We start from the raw sequence: 22,080 nt of genomic DNA on the forward strand, positions 1-22,080 counted from the left end.
GATGTTGCTGTTGGCGAACAGCGTGCACAAGTTAAGCTTTTTTTAATTTGGCAAAAGTTTGAACTAGCCAACTAGCTCCGCTGGTGGGAAAATGCATGGGACTCATGAGTTGTAGCGCTATCCTATTGCATGCAGAGGGAATTTGAAAGACAACTGATTATCCTGACAGGGGAGGCACCTCACCCCACTTTTATTAGTTATTTTTCCAAAATTGCCATATAATAAAGAGCATCCTTCGAGCCTTTTGGATAACTGAAACAATATGATCATGGGGGAAAATAGTGTAAGAACATAGCGGTCATAGCCTATAGTGTTTAATAGACTAGCACACAGCGTTTAATAGAATAGTTGCATAGGCTACAATACAAGTAAATAGGTTATAACAGACTCACCAATAGCAGGCCTAGGCTACAGCTGAGTGCAAAATCTCATCATCACTATGTCTTTCCATTCATTTTGAAATGTTCTTGTAAGATCCTGCTCAAAAGCAAATTGCACATAGGGCCTGATAATATTGCAACATTGAACGTAGGCTATGTGATCGCTCGGAATGTTCTTTAAAGTACAGAACTAATTCTAACACATTTAGAAAGTGGCTAGAGGCACCAAATGTGATGGAAAGTTTAAGAGCGAACGGGACACTCTGCGTGGCTTTTAGTATTATGTGCTGCTCTGACAGTCCACTTTTATTGACTGTTAGTCTACTGTTTTTGAGTTTGGACATGTACTGTTTTGCAGTGACAGGCTATGAATGCCGACTCCACAACTGTTGCACTTCCCAGTTGGTGTAATACATTGCTTACTATGAATCAGTGACAATAACTCAAAGACAAACAATTCAAATGGATGACTTATTTAGAAATTTAAACTAGGTAGCATTTTAACCTTTTAAGTTATTTAAGCACAATTAACTTCTCAAACAGTGTTGTATTCAGACGACGCATATAGGGCCTGTTAATTAGTCCAGCAAAAGAAAATAAACACTCTACTGGAGCAGAGGGGCTTGACCATGCAAGGGTGCCACAGACAGACAGAGACAGAGATTTTGTGCTTTATAGATAGTTAGATAGATGTCATCACAGTGTTTCACAGAAAGTATTTTACAGTATTTTGAAAATACAAAAATACACAACACTGAAGTATTTTGATACAAATTACAATGGCATTTTCATCATTTCAATAAAATACAAATTACAAAATAGTATTTTGTATTTGAAATACGTATTTTAAATACATGTATTAGAAATACTGCCCATCTCTGACCGCTGCCATTAAAGGCATTTTCCCTCCACTTGTTCTTCAACCATTTTGTTATACACTTCTGTAAGCTCTTTGGATATATTGGGATAGCATGTCATGTTATAGGGAAATATAATGTTAGGCCTTTGCAGTATCCACAAACTGCACACAACATGTATCAGTAGCCTTCCCATTGTGGAATTTGGACATGAGAACAACATGAGAAGATACGTATGTGAGACATCCACTAGTGTGTTTAAAACATGACTAAGTATGTCCTTGGATATGAGTTTAAATAGAAACAGTGTATATTTGCCCAGTGTTATGCACACTCTACAGATTGGTACTGGTTATCTACATGCAATACTGTAACTTCCCAGAACCTGCTCAAGTGTGCCATGTCTTCTCAGCAAAAGCTGTTGGGATCACTTACTGTCAAGACGTTGTGTATTCTTTCAGCCGGTTGTCCGGAGACAGCTGGAGAAATGGTCTGGTTGTTTCCCCACCACCCTATCTCCTCCTATTCCGCCACCACCACCACCACCACCACCACCACCATAACCCTAAATATAGAGCTGTTAGCTGAGAAGCCGAGGTAAAAGTTTGTATGTGTGTGTTATGTGTGCCACATATAAGTGGACTGAAAGCTGCAGGAGGGAAGGGGAGAGAGAGAGAGAGAGAGAGAAACAGAGGGTGAGAACTGGGATACTTTTTGCTCTCTCTGTTCTTAATCTCAGTCTATGCAAAGACCCTTAGGAGTAGTAGTATTTGGACTTTAAGTAATTTCTTAACTTAACATTTATTGTGCGTGTTACCAGTGAATTATCAACATGAGTGAAGAGAAAGCAGAGGTAAAGACTTTACCTACATTTGAAGCTGGCCCATTGGCTTCACCTGGAAACACCTATGCCCCCATCCTGAGCCGTAATGAGGCCGTGAAGGATGCCCAGCGCCTCAAGACCTTCCAGGAGCTAAGGGACAAGTACGTCCTCAAGAAAGTGCTGTTTGAAGACCCACTGTTCCCTGCCAACAACAACTCTCTCTTCAAGACTCGCAGGGCTCCCCTTGATATTAAATGGAAGCGGCCGCGGGTAGGTCGTCCTGTCTCCCCCAAGGGGGATGCTACATAGCAAGTATCCTGTTTAGCTGGATAGATCTATGTCTTTGAATTTAGCCACAGATAATCAGGTAAAATCAGGTAACTAGACTGCATCCCTAAAATACATCTTAAGACACCATCATCTTGAAGGAATTGAATAAAGACCACAATTCAATATTGTTCTAAAGTTTGCAGATAATGAGTGGGAGAATTTCAGAAGAGCTGGCACACTGCATCTCTACACTAAAAGCACAAGAGCTTCTTGCACAAGGGAAGGCTGATGATAGCATTTCTGTATAGGCCTACTTTAGATGTGCCTCAATCTCAAATCTTTACAAACTCTGAATCCAGTTTCTGGCACTGACTGACTGAAAGCAGGCCATGTGCAGGTTACATATGTCAGAGTATGATGCGTAACAGTGCAGGTCTGCTGTCGGAGGTAATATTATAGCAGCATGCCTTGTTAAGCCAATGCTTAAATAAATATGTGTGAGAGGCATTAGTGTTAATTTGTGCTGGGATGAGATCAAATACCAACCCATCATTACCCACCAATGACATGAGTATTTGTGGGTCAATGGATCTGTAGACCACATAGGCTGAGTGAGGGCGGGAAATGCCCAAGCTACAATGTTGGACTTTCCTAACAAAATGGTATCAATATCATCCTCTCTCAGCTACATAGTCCACACCAATGCTTTATCTTCATTATTCATTGTTATTATGCATTATGGGGGGTTTAAATACAGTGCACAATGCACATTGTAAGTAAGCTATCTAAAGGCAAGTATTAGTTCTGTTCTGTAGATATTTTCAAAATGGTCAGGTTTTTCAGTAATAACAGCAACTTGAATTCTATAATGGGAAAAAATCTGAAGAGCTTGCATCATAAGTGATAGAAAGCACCAAAGCACTTACAAAACTACAAACTAGCACTATCATGTATCAATGGCTAAGACAAGCCAGCTACAAATAGGTGCATCTCATTTCTCCCTTCCTCCCCCCTGTCCTAACCCCTCCTTCTTAAATTTGTGAAGGAAATGAGGAAGGAATGTAAGAAGGATGGAGGAATCAATGAGAGAAAGATATGAGAAATTAGATGCCCTGCTCACTCACATATCACTTTTAAGAGATGTTATTTACTGTAAAATGACGAAATGTATAATGAGTGTGCATGCCTGCAGGGAATAATCCTGAAATGACATTCAAATCCAATGTGTCTTCTGTCACTGTAGCCTACCTAAAACGGTTGTCCGTGTTCAACTCCTTGTGTTCAAGCATTTGATCAATTATGAGTCATGTTCCCAAGTGTCAGGAGGGAAGTTCAAGTTGACGCTTCATAAACCTATTTCAGTTATAGGTTACGGGTGTAGTGACAAATTAAGTTTGGCTATAGAAATAGCGTGGTAAAGCCAAGCAATTGCTCTTAAAGCATCACATAATTTCAAGATAGAGTTTTGATGCCCATTGAAATAATGTCACACAACTCAAGTTATACTATTAAATTTATCCTGATTTGAAACCAGACCTTGTGGCATGAAGATCTTCTAGTCTTCACAGGTCAACAGCCTTGAGCCTTGAGTGAGTTATAAGGAATTTTTTGGCAACATTTGTCAGAATGATGCCTACAGCTGTGTGTTTTCCCTATGGAACAGGAGATCTGTGAAAATCCCCAGTTCATCATTGGCGGAGCTGACCGAACAGACATTTGCCAAGGAGACCTTGGTAAGATGCAGTCCTGGCTTCTGGTAACAGTCATCCAAACATAACAAGGACTTCCGTATTTCCCCCTACACACCTGATTGAATCTGAAAGACTCAAGGAGATGTGGGAATATTGAAAGGATTAACCTGGAACTGGCAACCTGTTTGAGTGAGGCTGACAGCTGGGTCCCTGGCAGAAGGGAGAGTGGGAAGGCTGAGTGGGCCTGGGGTTGGTCACTGGACGTGATTGACAGGTCCAGATGAAGGCATAAACTGAATCAGTGCCTTCAAGCTGTGCACCAGGGCTTTTTTTACCACCTGGTAAATGCAAAGGCTATGTAGGCATTTATTTTTACTTATTCATTTGGCTAATGCTTTTATCCAAAGCGACTTACATAATGTCAATTGTTATAAAGGCCAGTCTCCCTAGAGCAACTCAAGGTTACGTGCCTTGCTCAAGGTCACAATGGCAGAACCCTTTAAAGATCTCAATAGAGACCTCTCAGAGTTCTCTTGTAGAACCAATGGCCAATGTTCTTCATTGATAGCCTACTTATGAGAACATTAAAACTAGATCACCTTCTTTGTGCAGGGACACTAAAACATTCCTTAGACTAGTCAACAGATATGGTTTGCTTTGCTCTGAAAACTATGCATAGCCCTACATAATGTAAGCAGAACCCAAATTGACAATCTGTATACTGAATCTGTATGTCTCTCAGGTAAGAAATCCATTCCAGCAAGACAGCAGAATGTCATATGTGGAAATCATATGATTCCTATAACCCACTAGCCATCACCATCTGTAAAGCGTGGTTATTTAGGGGTCCAAGTGTTAACACTGGACAGCTAGGGCCACGTTATTAGCCTGGCTACATACCTCCGTGCTCAATTTCATTTCGCTTCAGTAGTAGACTGGCACAGATGTGCTTTTAACAGATTTTTTGTGTAGAAAACCAACTAAGAGGCACCAACCAACCAGCAAACAGAGGGCATGGCTGAGAGTGATTACGTTACACTGGCGTGAACTTTGAATTTGCTACACATCCCCGCTTGGATTAAATGGAAACCTATGAGGCTGCATCAATGTGGGGAGCGAAAAGGGCTTATACTTATTAAATCTTTCATCAAATGTGAATAAAAGGCACAAAATAAGGTTGGTGTGAGAGTTATCTGTGTGTAAGTGGGATTTAGGAGACCATTACATTTCTATTTTTACTTTCTAGTTTACTAACAGGAGTGCACCGAACAAAGTGACGGCTTTGTTTAGAGCTGCCTGTGGCTAGGTTTGGCAAGCTTAACTTTACATGTCATAACTAAACATAAGTCATACCTTAATTCTGTCACTTGAAATACGAACATATTTCCTACAACTAAAATTAGATAATTGGCTATATTAGGCTATACAGAAGTTCCACAGTTGTACGTTGGAGGTTATGGTAAGTGTTAGCTACGAGCTAAATTTGTCCTCTACACTGGACCCTGGGAAGCGAATTAGGTTGGCAATGTATAGTTTCTGAATGAGTCAGTTACATATACATATTTCTTCATAACCGTTGTGTAACTGGTTGAATGTCCTGTGAATTGATAACTAGATGAAATGTGTGACTGCTGGCTGTCAATTGATGATATGATGCTAGCTGGCTTGTTGCACCTAAAAAGGGGTGTGGAGCAGAGAAACTTCTCTGTATGATGATACACTGGTTGGTAGTGATTGGTTTAAAGGAATTCCAATTATTTTAAACTTCAAACAAGTGTTCACCCACCAGGAAGAAGATGTTTGCCATTGATGCCAGGCCAGACTTTGCACAAAGAGAAGAGTAGTCAAAAGTCTGGTTTACTGGGCTACCACGTTATAGCAAGATATATGACCTCTTTATATCTCCTGGCACCACATGCAATTGTCAGTGGCTTCTGAAGTGTTGTTATGAGTTGAATAGCAATTATTAAGAAATATTCTTCTGATATATTACAGGAGTCTTCTTGCCTCTGGATGTAGAGCTGAAATCTGTGTGTGATCTAGCACTGTCTAGCCAACATGCTGTGTCCTTCTGCAGGTGACTGCTGGCTTCTTGCAGCCATTGCTTGCCTGACACTGAATGAGAAACTGCTGTACAGGGTCATCCCACCAGATCAGAGCTTCACAGAGAACTATGCTGGGATCTTCCACTTCCAGGTACAGTGAGTGGGCCCACCTGAAATGATCATTTATCTGTCACAGCAGACAAATCCTAGTCAGCTATCCTCTGCAAATGACCAGAAATATAGAGGTTGGATGCATGGGTTAGTTGTATGTTGTTCTGTAACTGTGACTCACTACTCACTAAGATTTATAATGCACTGACTGAAACAACAGTTTTGGCGGTATGGAGAATGGGTGGACGTTGTGGTGGACGACCGAATTCCAACAAGTAATAATAAACTGGTCTTCACAAGTTCTGGGAAGAAGAACGAGTTCTGGAGTGCTCTTCTGGAGAAGGCTTATGCCAAGTGAGTGAGTCTTAATACACCAATCATCAGTACTGTACCATGTCACATCACATTTTAATGATATGATTGGCCTCTCAAATCTGTGGAAAGGTCAGATATCAGAGACTATTTAAGGGAGGAACAGGCAGGCAAATTAAATCTGCAAAGATTAGACTCTGCTGTTGCTTCATTTCCATTCATTTTAATAATAATAGTACATTTGGTAACACTTTACTTGATAGTATCGACATAAGAGTGACATGACACTGTCATGAACACACAACACTGTCATGACACATGAAACCTAACCTTAATCCTAACCTCTAACCCCAACCCTAACCATAACTCTAAACCTAACCCTAATCCTAATCCTAATTTGTTATGACAAAAACCGAATGTCACTTAATTACAGAAGCGTTATGTCATAAACGTTTATGACTTGTTTATGACACGTTCATGACAGTGTCATGTCACTCTTATGTCGACACTGTCAAGTAAAGTGTAACCGTACATTTTAATCATAGAGTGCCTTTCAAGACACCCAATATTGCTTCACAAATTAAACAAACCTCACCTTAGTCGAGTCCTTTTTTTAAATGACAAGATTGCTCCCTCGAACTCTTGACATTCAGTTCTCTGCATTTGCTCCCTCTCCTATGTCGCTAGGCTGCACGGCTCATATGAGGCCCTGAGTGGAGGGAACACTCTGGAAGCCATGGAGGACTTTACTGGTGGCGTAACCGAGTACTTCCACGTTAGGGAGACACAGCAGGAGCTGTTCCAGATCATGAAGAAGGCCCTTGAGAGAGGCTCGCTCATGTGCTGTGGCATAGAGGTGAGTCTATTGCAGAGAGAGAACGCATTCATAGGCCCTCTCTCAGGGCCTGTGATATTCTAAAGATAACACTGAAAAAGTCATTTTTATCTTATCAATTCACCATCAAATCAATCAACATCAAATCAAAATATTTCTGAAAAAATAAACCCTTGAAACAGGATGGAGTGTAAGAGTCAGTTTGCCACCTGATCCAGGAACAGTAAAAAAAGTTTTCACAACCCATTTCTGTTTTTTTTCCTCTCAGGACTTGGTCCCACAGAATCGTGCAGTCAGAACACCCACCGGTCTGGTAAAAGGACATGCTTACTCCATAACTGGTGTTGAACAGGTGAGAAGAAGGCTATCTGTCTGATTATCTATATATCTAATATGGAAACTGTCTGTCATATACGCATATACTTTAAGTCATATACTCAGATTTCCATTTCAAGGTGCAGTAAAAGTTGAGATGCACAAACTTAATGATAAACAATCTACCTTAATAATTCTTTTAAATGGCAGGATAGTAAGGACATCCAGATTCGTCTGATGCGTCTCAGAGACCCTTGGGGGGTGTCCCCACTCCCCACCTGCAAGTCTAAAGACTGGCCATCCCTTGCCTCTTCAGAGGAGGAGAAACAGAGGCTCCAGCCAGTTGAGGAGCTGGGCGAGTTTTGGTAAGGGAGAGGAATGGTGGTGTGGTTCTTGTGATCAACAAGACATACTTTGGACAAAAGCATTTGATAATAACCATAAACATAAAGCACAAACATACACTTTAGTGATAGAGACTAGCTGTGGTGAAAGTTCATTCACACATGTTTTCAACCCCCACTTTGACTATCTGCTCAGTGAAATAACTGAATTTCATGAATCGTGAAGGAATGACCTGCATTTTTTGCCTTCTTATGTGCTCCTAGGATGTCTTATGAGAACTTCTACAATAACTTCACCCGGGTGGAGATCTGCAACCTGACCCCTGACACGCTAAAGAATGACTGCATGGCAAACTGGACAGTGACCGTCCACGAGGGGCGCTGGGTGAATGGCTGCTCCGCTGGAGGCTGTAGGAACTTCCCAGGTGAGGTCCAGTGAACATTCACAACACATTAACACAGGGGCTCTCAACCTGGAAGTGAGATAATTTGGTTACACTTTACTTGACAGTATCAACATAAGAGTGACATGACACTGTCATGAACGTGTCATAAACAAGTTATAGATAGATAGATAGATAGATAGATAGATAGATAGATAGATAGATACTTTATTGATCCCCAAGTGGAAATTCAAGGTCTCAGTAGCATACAGACATCACACACAACATTCACTAATGGCAGAAAAAAGTAATTAAAAGTATATAATATAAAAAACACAACTAAGCAATAAGGACAGTAGAAGATAAAGAATATACTAAAATACAAATTATACTAAATAACACTAAATCTAAATCAAGTCTAAAAACAGTATCCACATAGTGGGTGATTAATCATGAGGCGCTTGCAATGACTGAGGCAGGGACTGAGCCTGTGATTCTCTGTGCATGGTAAGGTAAGGTGCTCTGTGTGAGTGAGTGTCATGGTGATGGTGCAAATGAGTAAGTCCAACAGTGCAACAGTGCAAGAATAAAGTCTTGAGACCAGCATAAAATAAATATGGACATATAAGAGAGTAGGCAAGGTAATATAAAAAAACTATATCTATATATATAAATGTTTATGACACAACACTTCTGTTATTAAGCGACATTTGGCTTTTATCATAACAAGTTAGGGTTAGGATTAGGGTTAGGTTTAGAGGTTAGGATTAGGGTTAGGGTTCATGTCTCATGACAGTGTCATGTCACTCTTATGTCGATACTGTCAAGTAAAGTGTTACCGATAATTTCAGGCTTTTGGAACCCGTGAATATAATCATTTCCTCTTATACCTCTTCCCACAGACACTTTCTGGACAAACCCTCAGTACCGCATTCGGCTCATGGAGGAGGATGATGGGGGGAAAGGATGTACGATGGTCATAGCTCTCATGCAGAAGGAGAGACGAAAGGAGCACCTCATGGGACCAGTTATCCACGCCATTGGCTTCTTTGTCTATGAGGTGCTTCAGATTTCCTACTGGACATAATATGCTATAAAACGCTACAACATGCTATAATATAATATTTTAGAATATAATGTAATACAAGACATCCTTCTTGAATAAGTATGATCTTAGGAAATTAGTGCTTTTTTGTTCACTCCTGTTTATATGGGATATTTTCCAAAACAAATACATTGCTTCACTGTAGGGTACTAACAGGTTTAATTGTGACAGTGCCTCCTTTCATTATTTCAGGTGCCAAAGAAGGTAGGCCCATTGGGGGAGGAGAACCTTGCCTTTGGTTGCTGCGTTCCTAAGTAGCTTGTGTGTATCATGGGAAGTTGGCACAGAAAGAAGTCACTCTTCAGTGACTCAGTTGAAGATTGAATTAAGATCTTGAATTAACAAGTTATTTCACTGTGAAAATATGGCTTTTGTTGAACTACCAAGATGATATTTAAAAATGAGGGACAATAATCATCTGTCAGTTTGTTAATATGTTTCACTGTCTGTGTTTTCCTTATAGTTACATGGCAGTAACACGCCACTGTCTAAAGCGTTCTTCCAGCAGAACAGCTCAGTGGCAAAAAGCAAGTCTTACGTCAACCTCAGGGAGGTCACTGAACGCGTTCAGCTGAAGCCTGGGGAGTATGTTATTGTGCCCTCGACCTTTGACCCTAACCTGGAGTGTGAGTTCATTCTCAGAATCTTCACAGAGAAGAAGAGCACATCAAGGTAAGAGGGCATGAAGGGTTGATTGCTGTTATTTGGCTGTATATTCAAGAATCTCTAAAGCTGTGTGTTACCATGGTGATGACTGACAGCTGGCCTATGCTTTCCTGTTAGACTGATCGAGGATCCAGTTCAAGATGAACGGCCGGTGAGTGATCTTCATCCTTCTGACCTGTCATTATTATAATCTACTCTAGTCTGAATTGAACACCTTGATATCCTCATTTTCTTGTGAATACAGTAATTTCCTGTGTATTAGCCGCATTGTGTATAAGCCGTAGGATAGGGTTTTATGCAAGTTAAAAATTGAAAAAAAAAAAAAAAAAAAAAACATATTAATACCATATTAACTGCCCCTGTGTATTAACCTCATAGGTGAAGAAATTTTGCAAAATCAATATACCGCGGGTAATAGTTAGGAAATTTTGGTAAATATTTCCAGGCTGTCCTCAAAATGTGAGCTGGTTCAGCAGTATTCACTGGTATATTTTCCCATGCACAGTATATTTGTCAGTTATGTTATAGGAAAAACATTGATATAATGAGGTGTTTAATTAAGTGTTTTGTATATCCACAGGAAACCATGGAAAAAAGGAAGCTTAAGGTATGATCAGAGTGCTGCTGACTTCAACGATTATGTAAATTTCAGCCGTTGACTAGAGCAGTGTTTCTCTAAGTGTGGTCCGGGGACCACTGGTGGTCCGCAAGCTATCCCAAGTGGTCCCCGAGCAGACGTGGTATAATATAATATAGATGAGTTGTTTGCAATATTGAACCAACTTGTATGTAAATCCACACAGTTCTGCAACACTGTCTATATAAGATATGCCAGTTTAAATCATATACATCCTCTGAAACAATATGAAAAGTGCAAAGACAATAAGCAAGGTGGTTCAGTGAGTAGGCCTATTGTGTAGGCTGATATACTGTTGAAGTAGGTCTAATCTATTTTTTTTTAGCTAGGTGGTCTGTGCGTTTTTTATTGGTTAAGTGGTCCTTCATCTGAAAAAGTTTGAGAAACACTGGACTAGAGCAAGATTGAATAATTAAGCTTCAAGTAATCCCTGGCATTCTGATCTAAATGTAATATTGTAAAGCTTGTCAAAGATCCTACTCCTTTTTGTCTTTTCTTAATCACATTTTGGTTCTTTTCTTCAAACTAACCTATTTATTATTCATGTGTATTTGTCATCATGACATTATCATCAAACATCAATCTGTTTATCCAGTCATATCCATTAATTCATGTCTGCATAAACATACCTGTAGTAGGCTATACTTCTTCATCTTTGTGTAGCTTGGCCAACCTCCAGAGGAGAGTGAGGAGGACAAGCATTTCAGGCAGATCTACCAGCAGGTTGCCGGGACGGTGAGTTTATAATGAGTTTATGATGAAAAAAAAAATCAGATGTATTTAAATGTAATTAAAATGTCCAGTTTTAAGTTACAATTATCCATGGATACCCACCTATATGATGCTCGCTCACTCACTCTCTCTCTCTCTCATCCATTCTTTCTTTTTTGCTATTGCCCAAGCAGGACATGGAGATATGTGCCAATGACCTCAAAATTCTTTTGAATGGGGTTGTAGCTAAGTGTGAGTTCCTCTGTCACATCTCTGAGCCTTCACATCTTGAAATGCTAACCTATTACTACACGGTAGCATTTCTATGACTTGTCAAGTTATTTTCTTATTTTCTGCATCCACTGTCATTTAGACATTGACCTGAAGGCAGCGATCTTCAGTTTGGAAAGCTGCAGAAGCATGATCGCTCTGATGGATGTATCCTTCACAGATGTTAAAAGTCATAATGTCATAAAGCCTTTGTTGTGCAGACAAGTTCACTAATCTTCCTGTGCTTACTACTACATTGTAACAATAAGCCCAGTTGTAGAAAATCTAAAATGGTAGTGTTTAGTAGAGTATCAATGCAGTACTGAGCTTTACAACAGTACTGTAGCTACATCTCCCATCATCTCTGCTAGTCAAAGATGTCTTCAGTAACCTTCAAATCAAAATGATATTCACTTCAGCAAATGCCTAATGCAAGTTTAGATAGTGCTTTTCTTCCTTGACTATCTTCTCAGACAGACGGCAGTGGCAAAATCAACCTGCAAGAGTTCAAACACCTGTGGAAAAAGATCAAGCAGTGGCGGGTATTCTGTTCTTATGTGACCATATATAACCACAGTCATTCATGAGGTCCCCCCCCCCCTCTAAACTGCACCCATGTGTTTCAGTCTTGAAACTCGGATGTACATTAGGATTGTCTCGAACTTGTTCTGCAAGCAGGTAAAAAATCATGCTTTGTTGTTTGCTTTGCAGATGATCTTCACACGCTACGACGTAGATCAATCTGGCACCATTAGCAGCTTTGAGATGAGGAACGCTGTGCAAGATGCAGGTCAGGCTAGACTGCGCAGTTCCTTGAAAACCTTACTGGAATTAGGCTGCATAATATATCATTAATCAATTTATATGTAGCATTCATGCATACCAATCCCATGAACATATTTCAATGGCTGGCTGGTTTCAATATTGAGGCATTTATATTTATACATTTTTTTTTTTCATTTCTTCCACGTAGGCTTCCGTCTCAATAACCAGCTGTATAACATCATAACCATGCGTTATGCAGACAAGAACCTGGAACTGGACTTTGACAGTTACATCAGCTGCATGGTTCGGCTCGAAGGGATGTTCCGTAAGGAGACCTTCTGTTGTACTCTTAGAACACTATGGATTCTACAAAATACCAGCTAGCTTTTTCTGAACTGTCATTGTTGCAGCATAGTGCTTATTCCTTTATTAGCTTGGATTATGAAATAGTGCAGAATGCAGTGTATAGACTTGTGTAGACATCTGTAAATAATATTTTATCATATTGTTAAGGTTAATGAAAGTAATTGTTCTTTTTGGTATGGTGTACTGAAAAGCCCTCTTATTGGTCTCTACACAGGAGCATTCCAAGCCTTTGACAAAGACGGAGACGGTGTAATAAAGTTGAACGTTGTAGAGGTAAGATCGTCATACTGCCTACTGGATGTTATTCCAGAAAGGAGGTTTAACAAACATTGAGATTAACTCTAAACTCTAGGTTGTCTAAACCTGTGAGCTGTTGGTTCTAAAACACCGGTTACAAATTGTATTAGTAGGGATAATAATCAACCCTGCTGTGTTGGTTAACCTAGAGTTGTGCACGTTCACAACAAATTTATAAAGACATCATCTATTGAGAGACGAAAACCAATGAGTGAAAACAGCGAAACAATGGTTTCGTTCTGCTTTGGGCCATGTTAAACCTTGTTTGCACTCTAGCATCCGGATCAGGGTAGGCTATGGGGTGATGAGTGTCGGAAGGCATGGATATCCTCTATCTCTTAAGATACCCATCAAATTATCGTGTAATTGCACATATAGCATTAAGTTAGAGCCTACACATTAATTAGCCTGTAGTGGATCTGATGATATTCCCAAAAGGTATAGGCCTAACGCACCCTGTTGAAATTGTGGTTCAAATTAGATTCCCGGTACATCCTGGAATCGTGCACTGCTCTTACCTCCACGTTTGTGATAAGATGTGAAGCATCATATAATCTGGCAATTATTAACATAAAATGTGTTTTAAACATCAACACCATTAAGAGAGCATCCACAAAATATAAGTGGCATATAGCCTATCCATTAGACTTATTTGGACATTTATGCTGTGGAAACCTTTCCTATTGACATAATCTGCCTTGTTTATGAATGGCGCTTTAATGGGCACTTACGTCCCATCAATGCAGCCAATGACATTAGAAAAGCCTGAAATAGCCAAAGCCCATTAATTGAAAGCTCACCAGTAAAGATAATTTTGGTACAAATTTAGGAAACTTAAATCAAGTGATGTTGACCTGCCAGTTGCTGAAAATCCACTTTAATGATCCTCGTGGGTTTGTGGCTAGGAAAATAAATGAAGTTGCGCAGAAACCGCTTTAGCGCAATGCAAACTTTACGCACCGACCGTCAAACAGTTGCAGATATACTCTGCCTCTTCAACACTGTACAAAACACTCCCAGTCACAAAAAAACGGAGAGTGATGCACATAATTTGAAAAGAACTGAAGGTGGGTCCACAATGCGTAACATTAGAAACATAGGGATGAAGAATGTTGTTCAAGTATAATAAGGATTTCGCTGAAAAACAGTAGCACTCTCGCAAAAACTTGTTTAGGATATCATGTTGTGGTCTTATCACCCTCTCACAGTGAATAGCATGGATGATCTGTGCTTCTCTATCAATATAGGACCTTCTTCAAAAACAAACACCATTGTGCAGAACTGAACATCCCCCTTATCTAGCTTAGAGCCGAACACGACCTGAACAAAACATCCCCCTTATCTAGTTTAGAGCCTATGTTACCATAGTGACTTACATAGCCAGACAATTTTGAAACTGAAAATCCAGGTTTACCGCTTACTCTGGATTAACATACCCAGTTAAATCAGTAAACCTGCTTTCTTGAATACCCCCCTGGTCTGAGTGACAATGCCAGTTTATGCCTTTGTGTACATGTACTTAACTTTACTTCTCACTCACTGTATTCTCTCTGTAGTGGCTGCAGCTGACAATGTATGCATAGATCTCTGTCGGGATGCACAAGACTGATCATCATGGGTTCTCTGGGAATGGCCCAGAAAACATTTTTAATTCATGAAACCTCAAGACTGACCAAAATAGGTCTTAAGTAAACTAGAGTGACAACTTGCAATTGATCTTTGTGCTGCTCTATGGATTCTCCTGCCTTGTGAACTGAGCTAATGGTTGGATGTAAAGTCTCAAGCTGGTTTGGAAAACCAGGCCAGTGACCTTACAAACTACAATCTTACAAGTACAATTGACTTTTTTTGATTATTACCAATTGCATTTTTGTAAAAAAAAAGTCAATAAATACTTATTTTTAACTGATTGCATTGCCTTCATTCAGTCTGTAACTAAACATGGCTATAATATCAAAGTACAACATAACAGCAAATGCATTATAATGATACCAAAATTTTTGAAATATCCATCAAATGAAAAAAGATTTTTTAATAAACGTATTATCAAGGCAAAGCATTGCAACCTGTTCTCAGAAAGCCAACTGTCATAAACAATGGATTAATTATACACTGGTGATAAAACATAAACAACATCAAGTATGGCACAATGCATGTTAATAAATTATGTACAATTTATTTAATGCCTTGATAAAAAAAAAAAAAAAAAACACGTTTGGACAACGTTTAAACATAACAAGGGTCATTCTCTTCCCCATTTAATTCAGAACAGAGTGCATACTTTATTAGAATATAAAATTTGCTCTTTCCAACAACGACAGGAAAAAAAAAATCTTTTGTACATTTAACTTCTTTTCCCCGACCCCAGTTTCCCAATAGCTTGTTATATGATTAGTGTCAGTGCAGTGAGAAGGGCCTTGCCATGCGAGTGTCCCTAGAGTCTGGTGATGCCACACCACACTTCTCAACAGAAGGGAACTGCTATGTGCACCCTGACTGTGAGAGGTCAAGGGCGCCCTCTGGTGTAAAGGAGGGGTACATTCATCCAAGTGAACACTGGATGAAAATACTGAAATTACACTCAAAAGGGAATGCTCCAAAAAAGTGTCATGCTGCTCTAGTCCTCTTCAAGTTATCAAGTCTTGGATAGCATTATACGAAAACAGGAAACAAACATATGGCTGAGAAGCGAAGAACAAGCGCCACTCTGACAAACATGCATCAGAGGGCTACAGGAGAAACCTCGAGGCCCTGACCTGAAGTAGGGCTGGCCGGCTCCTCTTTCATGGATACAGCCAGCTGTGTAGCTTCATCCAGCCTCACCGTGGATGGCGCACACTTTGCAACTTCATTAGGGACGTCAGGGGGAGGACCAGGAAGTGCATCGGGCTGCGAGGAGCTCAGAGGCTGGGGGGATCGCTCTGGGCTGCGCTTGGTTTTCTGTTTCTCTCCATCATCTGCGCTACTCCCACCTGCGGGGTCGCAAGCGGGACAAGGAAACATTACAAGGCTGACTGGTGATGAGGCTGTACAGTGGGCAACACGTCAGCTTCATGGAAGACTGGCAAACTAATAATGCCACTAAATGGATTCTCAAGCTCCCTACGCATACTGTTAATGCATAATGTGTCAAAGTTGGAGAGTACAAGAGGTCCTTGCCTCGCATGAACCTCAGGATCTCGATGCGTTTGGCCCTCAGTGCATTAATGTCACTCGCAGTCTGGCAAAAGAGCATAATGGTTAAACAAAATCTGTACCCTCTTACATTTTTCCTTCATCATCACTATCGGATCCTATGGATGTCATTTCAGGCACACGCAGCCACACACACACACACACACACACACGCACACACGCACGCACGCACACATCTTACTGTTGCACTTACAGCAAAGCAAACTCACCTGTTCCCTGACCATCAGGAGTTGTTGCACCTTCACGTAGGCCTCCTGTAGGGTGCCACGCGCCTGGGTCAAACTGTCCTCCAGATTTAGCAACGAGCTGCTCAACTCCTCCTCTCTCAATGACACCGCCAGCAGCTCATCAACCTGCCCTGCAATTGGCCAGTGCGGTTGTAAAAGTCAGTGATTTCAATGGAGGTCTCCAGATGTCACAGTTATAGCATTATATCTAAAACAAAATGTTTCCTCGTACTCTCTTTTTTGGGTTTTGCTCGTTCTGATCCAGGTCGGTCCTCTTTGTCATGGCATGATGACTCAGCAGGTGATGGAACATCCTAAATAAAATGAAAAAGTGTTACACATATACTACTGAATATTTCCAGTTTATATTCCATTTTTTTCCAGATATACACAGGCGAAGTGTTTCCTAGTGCTGAAGGTAGGGAATTTCCCACAGCGGTCAATCAACAAACAAGCCTATTAACCATTAAAAACATATTCAGCAACAAAGCTACCTTGGTGGGCAGAAAAAAAACATCACCAACAGAACAGCCTTTGAGATCATTTCACTTGCGTTATCAAGCGTTATTATACGGCTCTTCACAATGCTAGTAGAACGCTCCATTGACTTGAATGGGATTTCCCAACGTTCTACGGTAAAATATTGTCATGTAATTACCGCTGCAAACATATAATTACCGCTGTCAATGGCAACGGGTTTTGTGCTGCCGATTTAAGTGTTTCATATCATTCCGCAAGTAGTCCGGTCACTTCTTGCATTAGAACTTCATTCAAAAGTGAAAGCTCAGCAAAAGCCACGACGAAACGTTAACAAATAAGTGTAAAGAGACATATTGTGGAGTTTATTTTTTAATTTTGGCAAGTAGCCGTATAATAAGCGGGATAATGTATAGAACGCCGGTCATTATTGGGAAAATAAGTCCCTTCAGGAGCCTCCGCTGGCGTGCCGGGTCCGGGTAAGCCCTGTCGGGACTTATTTTCCCAATAATGACCGGCGTTCTATACATTATCCCTTACGGAAATTAAACAGCAGTGAAGCAATGTACCTGCAAATCCCTCTGACCCCAATCATCTTTCTCTATCTTCACAAAGACCCCTGCAGGTCTGTGCGGCCCAGTGTCCCCGTCCACATGCCCAGCTGAGGGCTCGTGGTCTTCTAGATAGGGTTCCTCAGGCACTGGATCCTCACAGCACATTGGAGAGCCGCTGGTGTCAAAGTCTATAGAGTCCCACTGAAAGTCCTCTCCCAAGGGCAGGTCCTGGACCTCCTCCAGGTGAAGGTCATCTGGGAGCGGCACTACTGGACTCACCAGCTCAATACCAAACCTGTGGAGGAACATTGAAGCCGTTTCTATAAATGCTGTTCTTTGTTTGGATACAATGCTTAAGCAAGCTCTGTGTGGAAGATACTTATTTAACTGATCTTCTACTATATAATCTTAATGAGATGATAAACTTCTTAATTTAACAAAGATCTTTTAAAAAAGCAAAGGTACACACAAGTCCCAATTGAAGCAGACACTCAAGGATCACAAAAGCCATTTAAGCAATTACACATGGCGTGGTAAAACATTGCCAAAATCAGCCTTCTGCTACTACTGTAAGACTGGCTCACAGAAGTGGAAAACTCTTTGAGCCTTGAACATAGTTCAGCTTTCAAAGCGTAATGCAATGTTTGTGTAAGTTAGGGACGAGATAGAACTTCTTTTGATTTATTATGGTCTGAGCGTTGTGTAAGGCTTTACAGCTGGCGCTTCGTTATTTTCCAATGTGATCCCCAGTTAACCATAGTATCAACTTGTATAAGTAAGTATAAGTATATATACACTCTTTTGATCCCGTGAGGGAAATTTGGTCGCTGCATTTATCCTAATCCGTGAATTAGTGTAGGGAATGGTTGGAATGGTTGGAACAAACACGTGGTAGGACTTTCTGAAGCTGTGTGACGTAGGCGTTCTCTCACCTGGGCATGCCCTTCTCCCTCAGCCTCTTCTTCTTGTGGTACTCCTGGTAGAGCTCCTTCCAGTTAACCTTCCTCTTGGCCACCGTGGAGTTGATGAGCTTCTGCAGCGTGGGTCTCAGGCCTGGCCCTGCCGCCACATCCTTCTCCGCCTCGCCCGTCTGTGAGCTGCTGAGCGTCCGCACTCGCCGCGCCGCCGTCAGGTTGGGCTCGTGGTGAGCGCCGCTCTTGGCGCTGAGGCGGCTCAGGTCACGTTTGAGCAGCTCGGGGAGACCCAGCCTGCTCTGGGAGGAAGAAGGTGGGTCAGCTGCACTACTGCTGCTGCTTTTAGGGGACTGTGTGGGCTGGAGAGTCTCTCTGGAGTCGGAGTTTGTGGTTTCTTCATCCTCAACACCGGTCCCTTCCTCAGAATTATGTCCATCTCCATCGTGCTCGGTCTTTAGTTTCTTTAGCACCCTGTTGTGCCCATCATCATCTGTGGTTGAGGTGCTGGGGGGTTGCAGATTGGCCAGACCTTCCTCATCCAAGGACTTCCTGATTCGCCGCAGAATGGTGGAGATGTGCTGCACGTGAGCTTTGACCAATCCCGGTGCCCGGGGAAGGTCCTCTTGGCGATTGTGCTCGGTTGAGGAGCCAGGTGGTCCTTCGCTTGGGTTCAGCGGCCTCTTTCTTGACCTCTTTGCCTGCGGTGAGGCATTTTGTTTGCCGTCAGCAGTTTCTGTGGAAAGTGCACCGGTATGGTTGCTGACCTTGCCCTTGCCCTTGGACGGCCCTGCTTTGACCGCTGGTGGATGTGCAAAGAGCAGGGCCCCCACTGGGGGAAGCAGATCGTTGGTGAAATCCAGACTAAAGTCGATCTCTGAGAAGAACTGGCTTGCAGACGGCCGGTTGCCACACCCGCTACTTTGGAAAGAACCCCCTTGCTCTTTGGATCTTGCGGCGTGACTGCTGTGTAGCTCTGGTTCTGAACACACAGAATCGGTCCTACTGCTTCCGGCTCCATCTGCCTGTGAGCTAGAGACCTCCTGATGCAGAGCGGGCCCGTCCCACTCCCTGTTTGAGGAGCTCGATGGGGAATCAGGTGACGGAGAACGCCCACGAGGTTCGCCGCCTGGGCTCTGACTCGACCTGTTGTTGTTCTCCTTGTTCTGTTGGTGATGTGGATATGGATGTGGATGCTGATGTGTACTGTTGGACTGTGTGCCTTTACTGTTACAGGCCTTTCCCTGGTGCCTGGCTTTCCGAGCATTAATCTTTTCTAGTCTTCTCTTGGCCCTGTTGAAAAAAACAACAATGATGCTTCATGAGTTAAGTCAAAGATAAAAAGCAACCATCTAGCCTACAGTATGTGACAACTTATATAATAAGCCCTTTACAGGAAAGCGTAACTTCTTTGACTTGGCCTCACTTGTTCTCGGTGTTCAGTCGGTCACGCTCCCTGCACAGGTTAATCAGGTCCGGAGGGGTTGTGTACTTTAGTGCCACATTCGCACCACTGCGGCGTTGTTTTGCCAGTGCAGCGATTTTCTGTTTGTGTGCTGGAGTTCCAACATGCTGCCGGTAGAGTGTTAGGCCCTTCCATACACATCCACAGACCAGGCAATGGTGGGGGCGACTCCTGAATTAATACAAATGAAAATCGAGTCAACAAATATACTTAAACAGAGGCAGAACTGTGTGGACTACAACAAATATAAACAGTTTCTCAAAGCTCTTTCTGCAGAGGTGATATGTTGTGCAGAGGTGACATGTTGATGTTGTGCAGACACAGTTCTCTGTTTGCTTTGAGTTTTCAACTAAGGTTTCCCAAAGCCCACTCACAAAGTTTCAGGAGGTAGTTCTCCGCAAACATGTTGAGAGTTACCTTGAGATGAAATGTTTACACAAAATCCTTCAAATGTATCTGTTCAGACCGCTCTGTATGTTTGCCACATACGTTCACGTCTGTTCAAGGAATTTGAACGCACCAGTCAGAGGTGTAAAAGTCTGACTTAAAGTAAATCCTGCCACATATTTGCTCCAACCATTTACTAAATCAGCTGAATCTAATTAGTATGTCTTATCAACCAGATAGATCAGTTAACTAGTGAAATCACCTGTGTTAAAGGGACACCAGGCAACGTTTTCGTGTTAATTAATCATCTTCGTAAGTCGGTATATGGTTAAATGACTCATTACGGGGCGAATGAAGGCTCTCTCGCCCGCCCCTACTGCCTGTAGGAAGAATATCCTACTTGCAAGTTCGGTGTATCCTACCCGCCGACCGAAGCAGGATCAGTTTACAGCACAGAGGCAAGCTAACGAAACGCAAACGTGTGTATAATGGCAGAGCCGGCGAAGAAGCAGCGAAAACCCTTGACGGAAGACGCAAAGAAAAGGAAAAGAGCTTCAGACCGAGCCAGGGGGAGTTTTGTAGAGAAAAAGCATCAGGCTTGCCTGGTGTCCCTTTAAGAGCACAGGTAGAACCAATACATGGTGACACATTTGCCATTACAGAAATCATGAGGATTTTCTTGGCTTGACTTGGTTCTTACTTGTTATATAGTTGTTCCAACACAAGGTGATGGGTAACACCATTCATGTGTTCATCTACCTCCTGTGGGCATCAGAAGAGAGACGTTAATACATGACATTATATTGCATGCATAATGGTACAGAAGACACATTAAAGTCTAGACCTACAGTCAAACCTAGGATATTCACAGTACTTTATCACTTATAATATATTATAAGTTACTTATTATATAATATAGGCCTATACTGGGTGTAGGTAAAGGTTGTTAAGATAAAAGTAATTCTTACCTCTGCTTTGTAACTGTGCGTGCAGACATAACATTTCGTCAAGCCTTTCTTTTTCGGTGCCTTAGTCATCTTGATAACAGCTAGTTATGCATTAATGAAATATTTCACCGTTGATAAGATGCTCAGTGACATTTTACTGGCTCGGAGACCATAGAATGACAACACATCTCTGAATATATTTTATTCTGAAAAAGAAAAACTATAGAGCAATTCTCTCCAGTTACAGATACAGTTATCTGCCATTGCAGATTGCAAAATGCATTTTAGGTGGTATTTAAGCCAGTCAGGCAGCTAACTATATTAGCATCTGCAAATGTTACTTACTTTGACTGCACTGCAACAGACAGCGTGCGACTGACTGTAAATAGCGAACCTCTAGAAAATATAGATATCACTCAATAATTCGTATTATATACATAACAACCGAGGGAATATCATTATTTTCAAATGCAATGTTTCAGAGCCAAAACCACGGCCAAAACTCGCGTCCATGGACGCCATGTTTTTGCTGCAACGCGAGAAATCACCATAGACAGTAAAAGATAGGGAAATCACACACGTGCTTGATGACTAGAGCTCTCAGTCAGCCCACTGACACTCAAGGAGCCAATCGCATTAAAAAGCAGCCTTTGCCTGCGCCTAGTCCTATCTGTATACCAACTTACACAATCTATCGTAGACAGCTGTTAACACATGGTATATAGATCTACGGT

At 41.6% G+C, this 22,080-nt stretch overlaps 2 protein-coding genes across 5 annotated transcripts; one reads left to right on the forward strand and one right to left on the reverse strand.

Moving 5' to 3' along the window:
* Nucleotides 1-1,879: 1,879 nt before the first annotated feature.
* Nucleotides 1,880-15,092, forward strand: LOC125298734 (calpain-3-like). Its single transcript, XM_048249533.1, has 22 exons — nt 1,880-1,932; nt 2,058-2,330; nt 3,994-4,063; nt 6,099-6,217; nt 6,398-6,531; nt 7,177-7,345; nt 7,593-7,676; nt 7,850-8,004; nt 8,248-8,408; nt 9,269-9,426; nt 9,664-9,675; nt 9,935-10,143; nt 10,255-10,288; nt 10,718-10,744; nt 11,438-11,509; nt 11,680-11,737; nt 11,859-11,923; nt 12,229-12,297; nt 12,467-12,545; nt 12,729-12,845; nt 13,101-13,159; nt 14,740-15,092. Exons 2-22 carry the CDS (start codon nt 2,070-2,072, stop codon nt 14,764-14,766), a joined length of 2,139 nt encoding a protein of 712 aa, XP_048105490.1. The 5' UTR covers nt 1,880-1,932; nt 2,058-2,069; the 3' UTR covers nt 14,767-15,092.
* A 103-nt stretch (nt 15,093-15,195) lies between these two features.
* Nucleotides 15,196-21,866, reverse strand: znf106b (zinc finger protein 106b). 4 transcript variants are annotated; one of them, XM_048249532.1, is made up of 10 exons: nt 21,692-21,866; nt 21,368-21,447; nt 21,100-21,161; nt 19,974-20,183; nt 18,569-19,840; nt 17,652-17,931; nt 16,838-16,919; nt 16,588-16,736; nt 16,343-16,403; nt 15,196-16,155 (listed from the first exon to the last, which is right to left on the reverse strand). In XM_048249532.1, the coding sequence occupies exons 2-10, from the start codon at nt 21,434-21,436 to the stop codon at nt 15,905-15,907; spliced, it is 2,436 nt and encodes an 811-aa protein (XP_048105489.1). In that variant the 5' UTR covers nt 21,437-21,447; nt 21,692-21,866; the 3' UTR covers nt 15,196-15,904. The 4 variants fall into 4 exon arrangements, with proteins under 4 accessions (XP_048105489.1, XP_048105488.1, XP_048105487.1 ...); XM_048249531.1 differs by having other exon boundaries at nt 21,368-21,552; XM_048249530.1 differs by having other exon boundaries at nt 21,368-21,566.
* Nucleotides 21,867-22,080: the final 214 nt, after the last annotated feature.

This window comes from Alosa alosa, chromosome 8, assembly GCF_017589495.1.
Source record: "Alosa alosa isolate M-15738 ecotype Scorff River chromosome 8, AALO_Geno_1.1, whole genome shotgun sequence".
In the NCBI taxonomy this organism is placed as follows: domain Eukaryota; kingdom Metazoa; phylum Chordata; class Actinopteri; order Clupeiformes; family Clupeidae; genus Alosa; species Alosa alosa.

What these genes read in the sequence shown, in the direction of transcription:
- LOC125298734 (XM_048249533.1), top strand. Translation starts at nt 2,070, where the DNA reads ATGAGTGAAGAGAAAGCAGAGGTAAAGACTTTACCTACATTTGAAGCT. An exon ending in CTGGGATCTTCCACTTCCAG is followed by an intron (nt 6,218 to 6,397) that starts GTACAGTGAGTG and finishes CTGAAACAACAG; the next exon opens with TTTTGGCGGTATGGAGAATG. An exon ending in GAGAAGAAGAGCACATCAAG is followed by an intron (nt 10,144 to 10,254) that starts GTAAGAGGGCAT and finishes CTTTCCTGTTAG; the next exon opens with ACTGATCGAGGATCCAGTTC.
- znf106b (XM_048249532.1), bottom strand. Translation starts at nt 21,436, where the DNA reads ATGACTAAGGCACCGAAAAAGAAAGGCTTGACGAAATGTTATGTCTGC. An exon ending in TTGGAACAACTATATAACAA is followed by an intron (nt 20,184 to 21,099) that starts GTAAGAACCAAG and finishes GTATTAATTCAG; the next exon opens with GAGTCGCCCCCACCATTGCC. An exon ending in CGACTGAACACCGAGAACAA is followed by an intron (nt 19,841 to 19,973) that starts GTGAGGCCAAGT and finishes TTTTTTCAACAG; the next exon opens with GGCCAAGAGAAGACTAGAAA.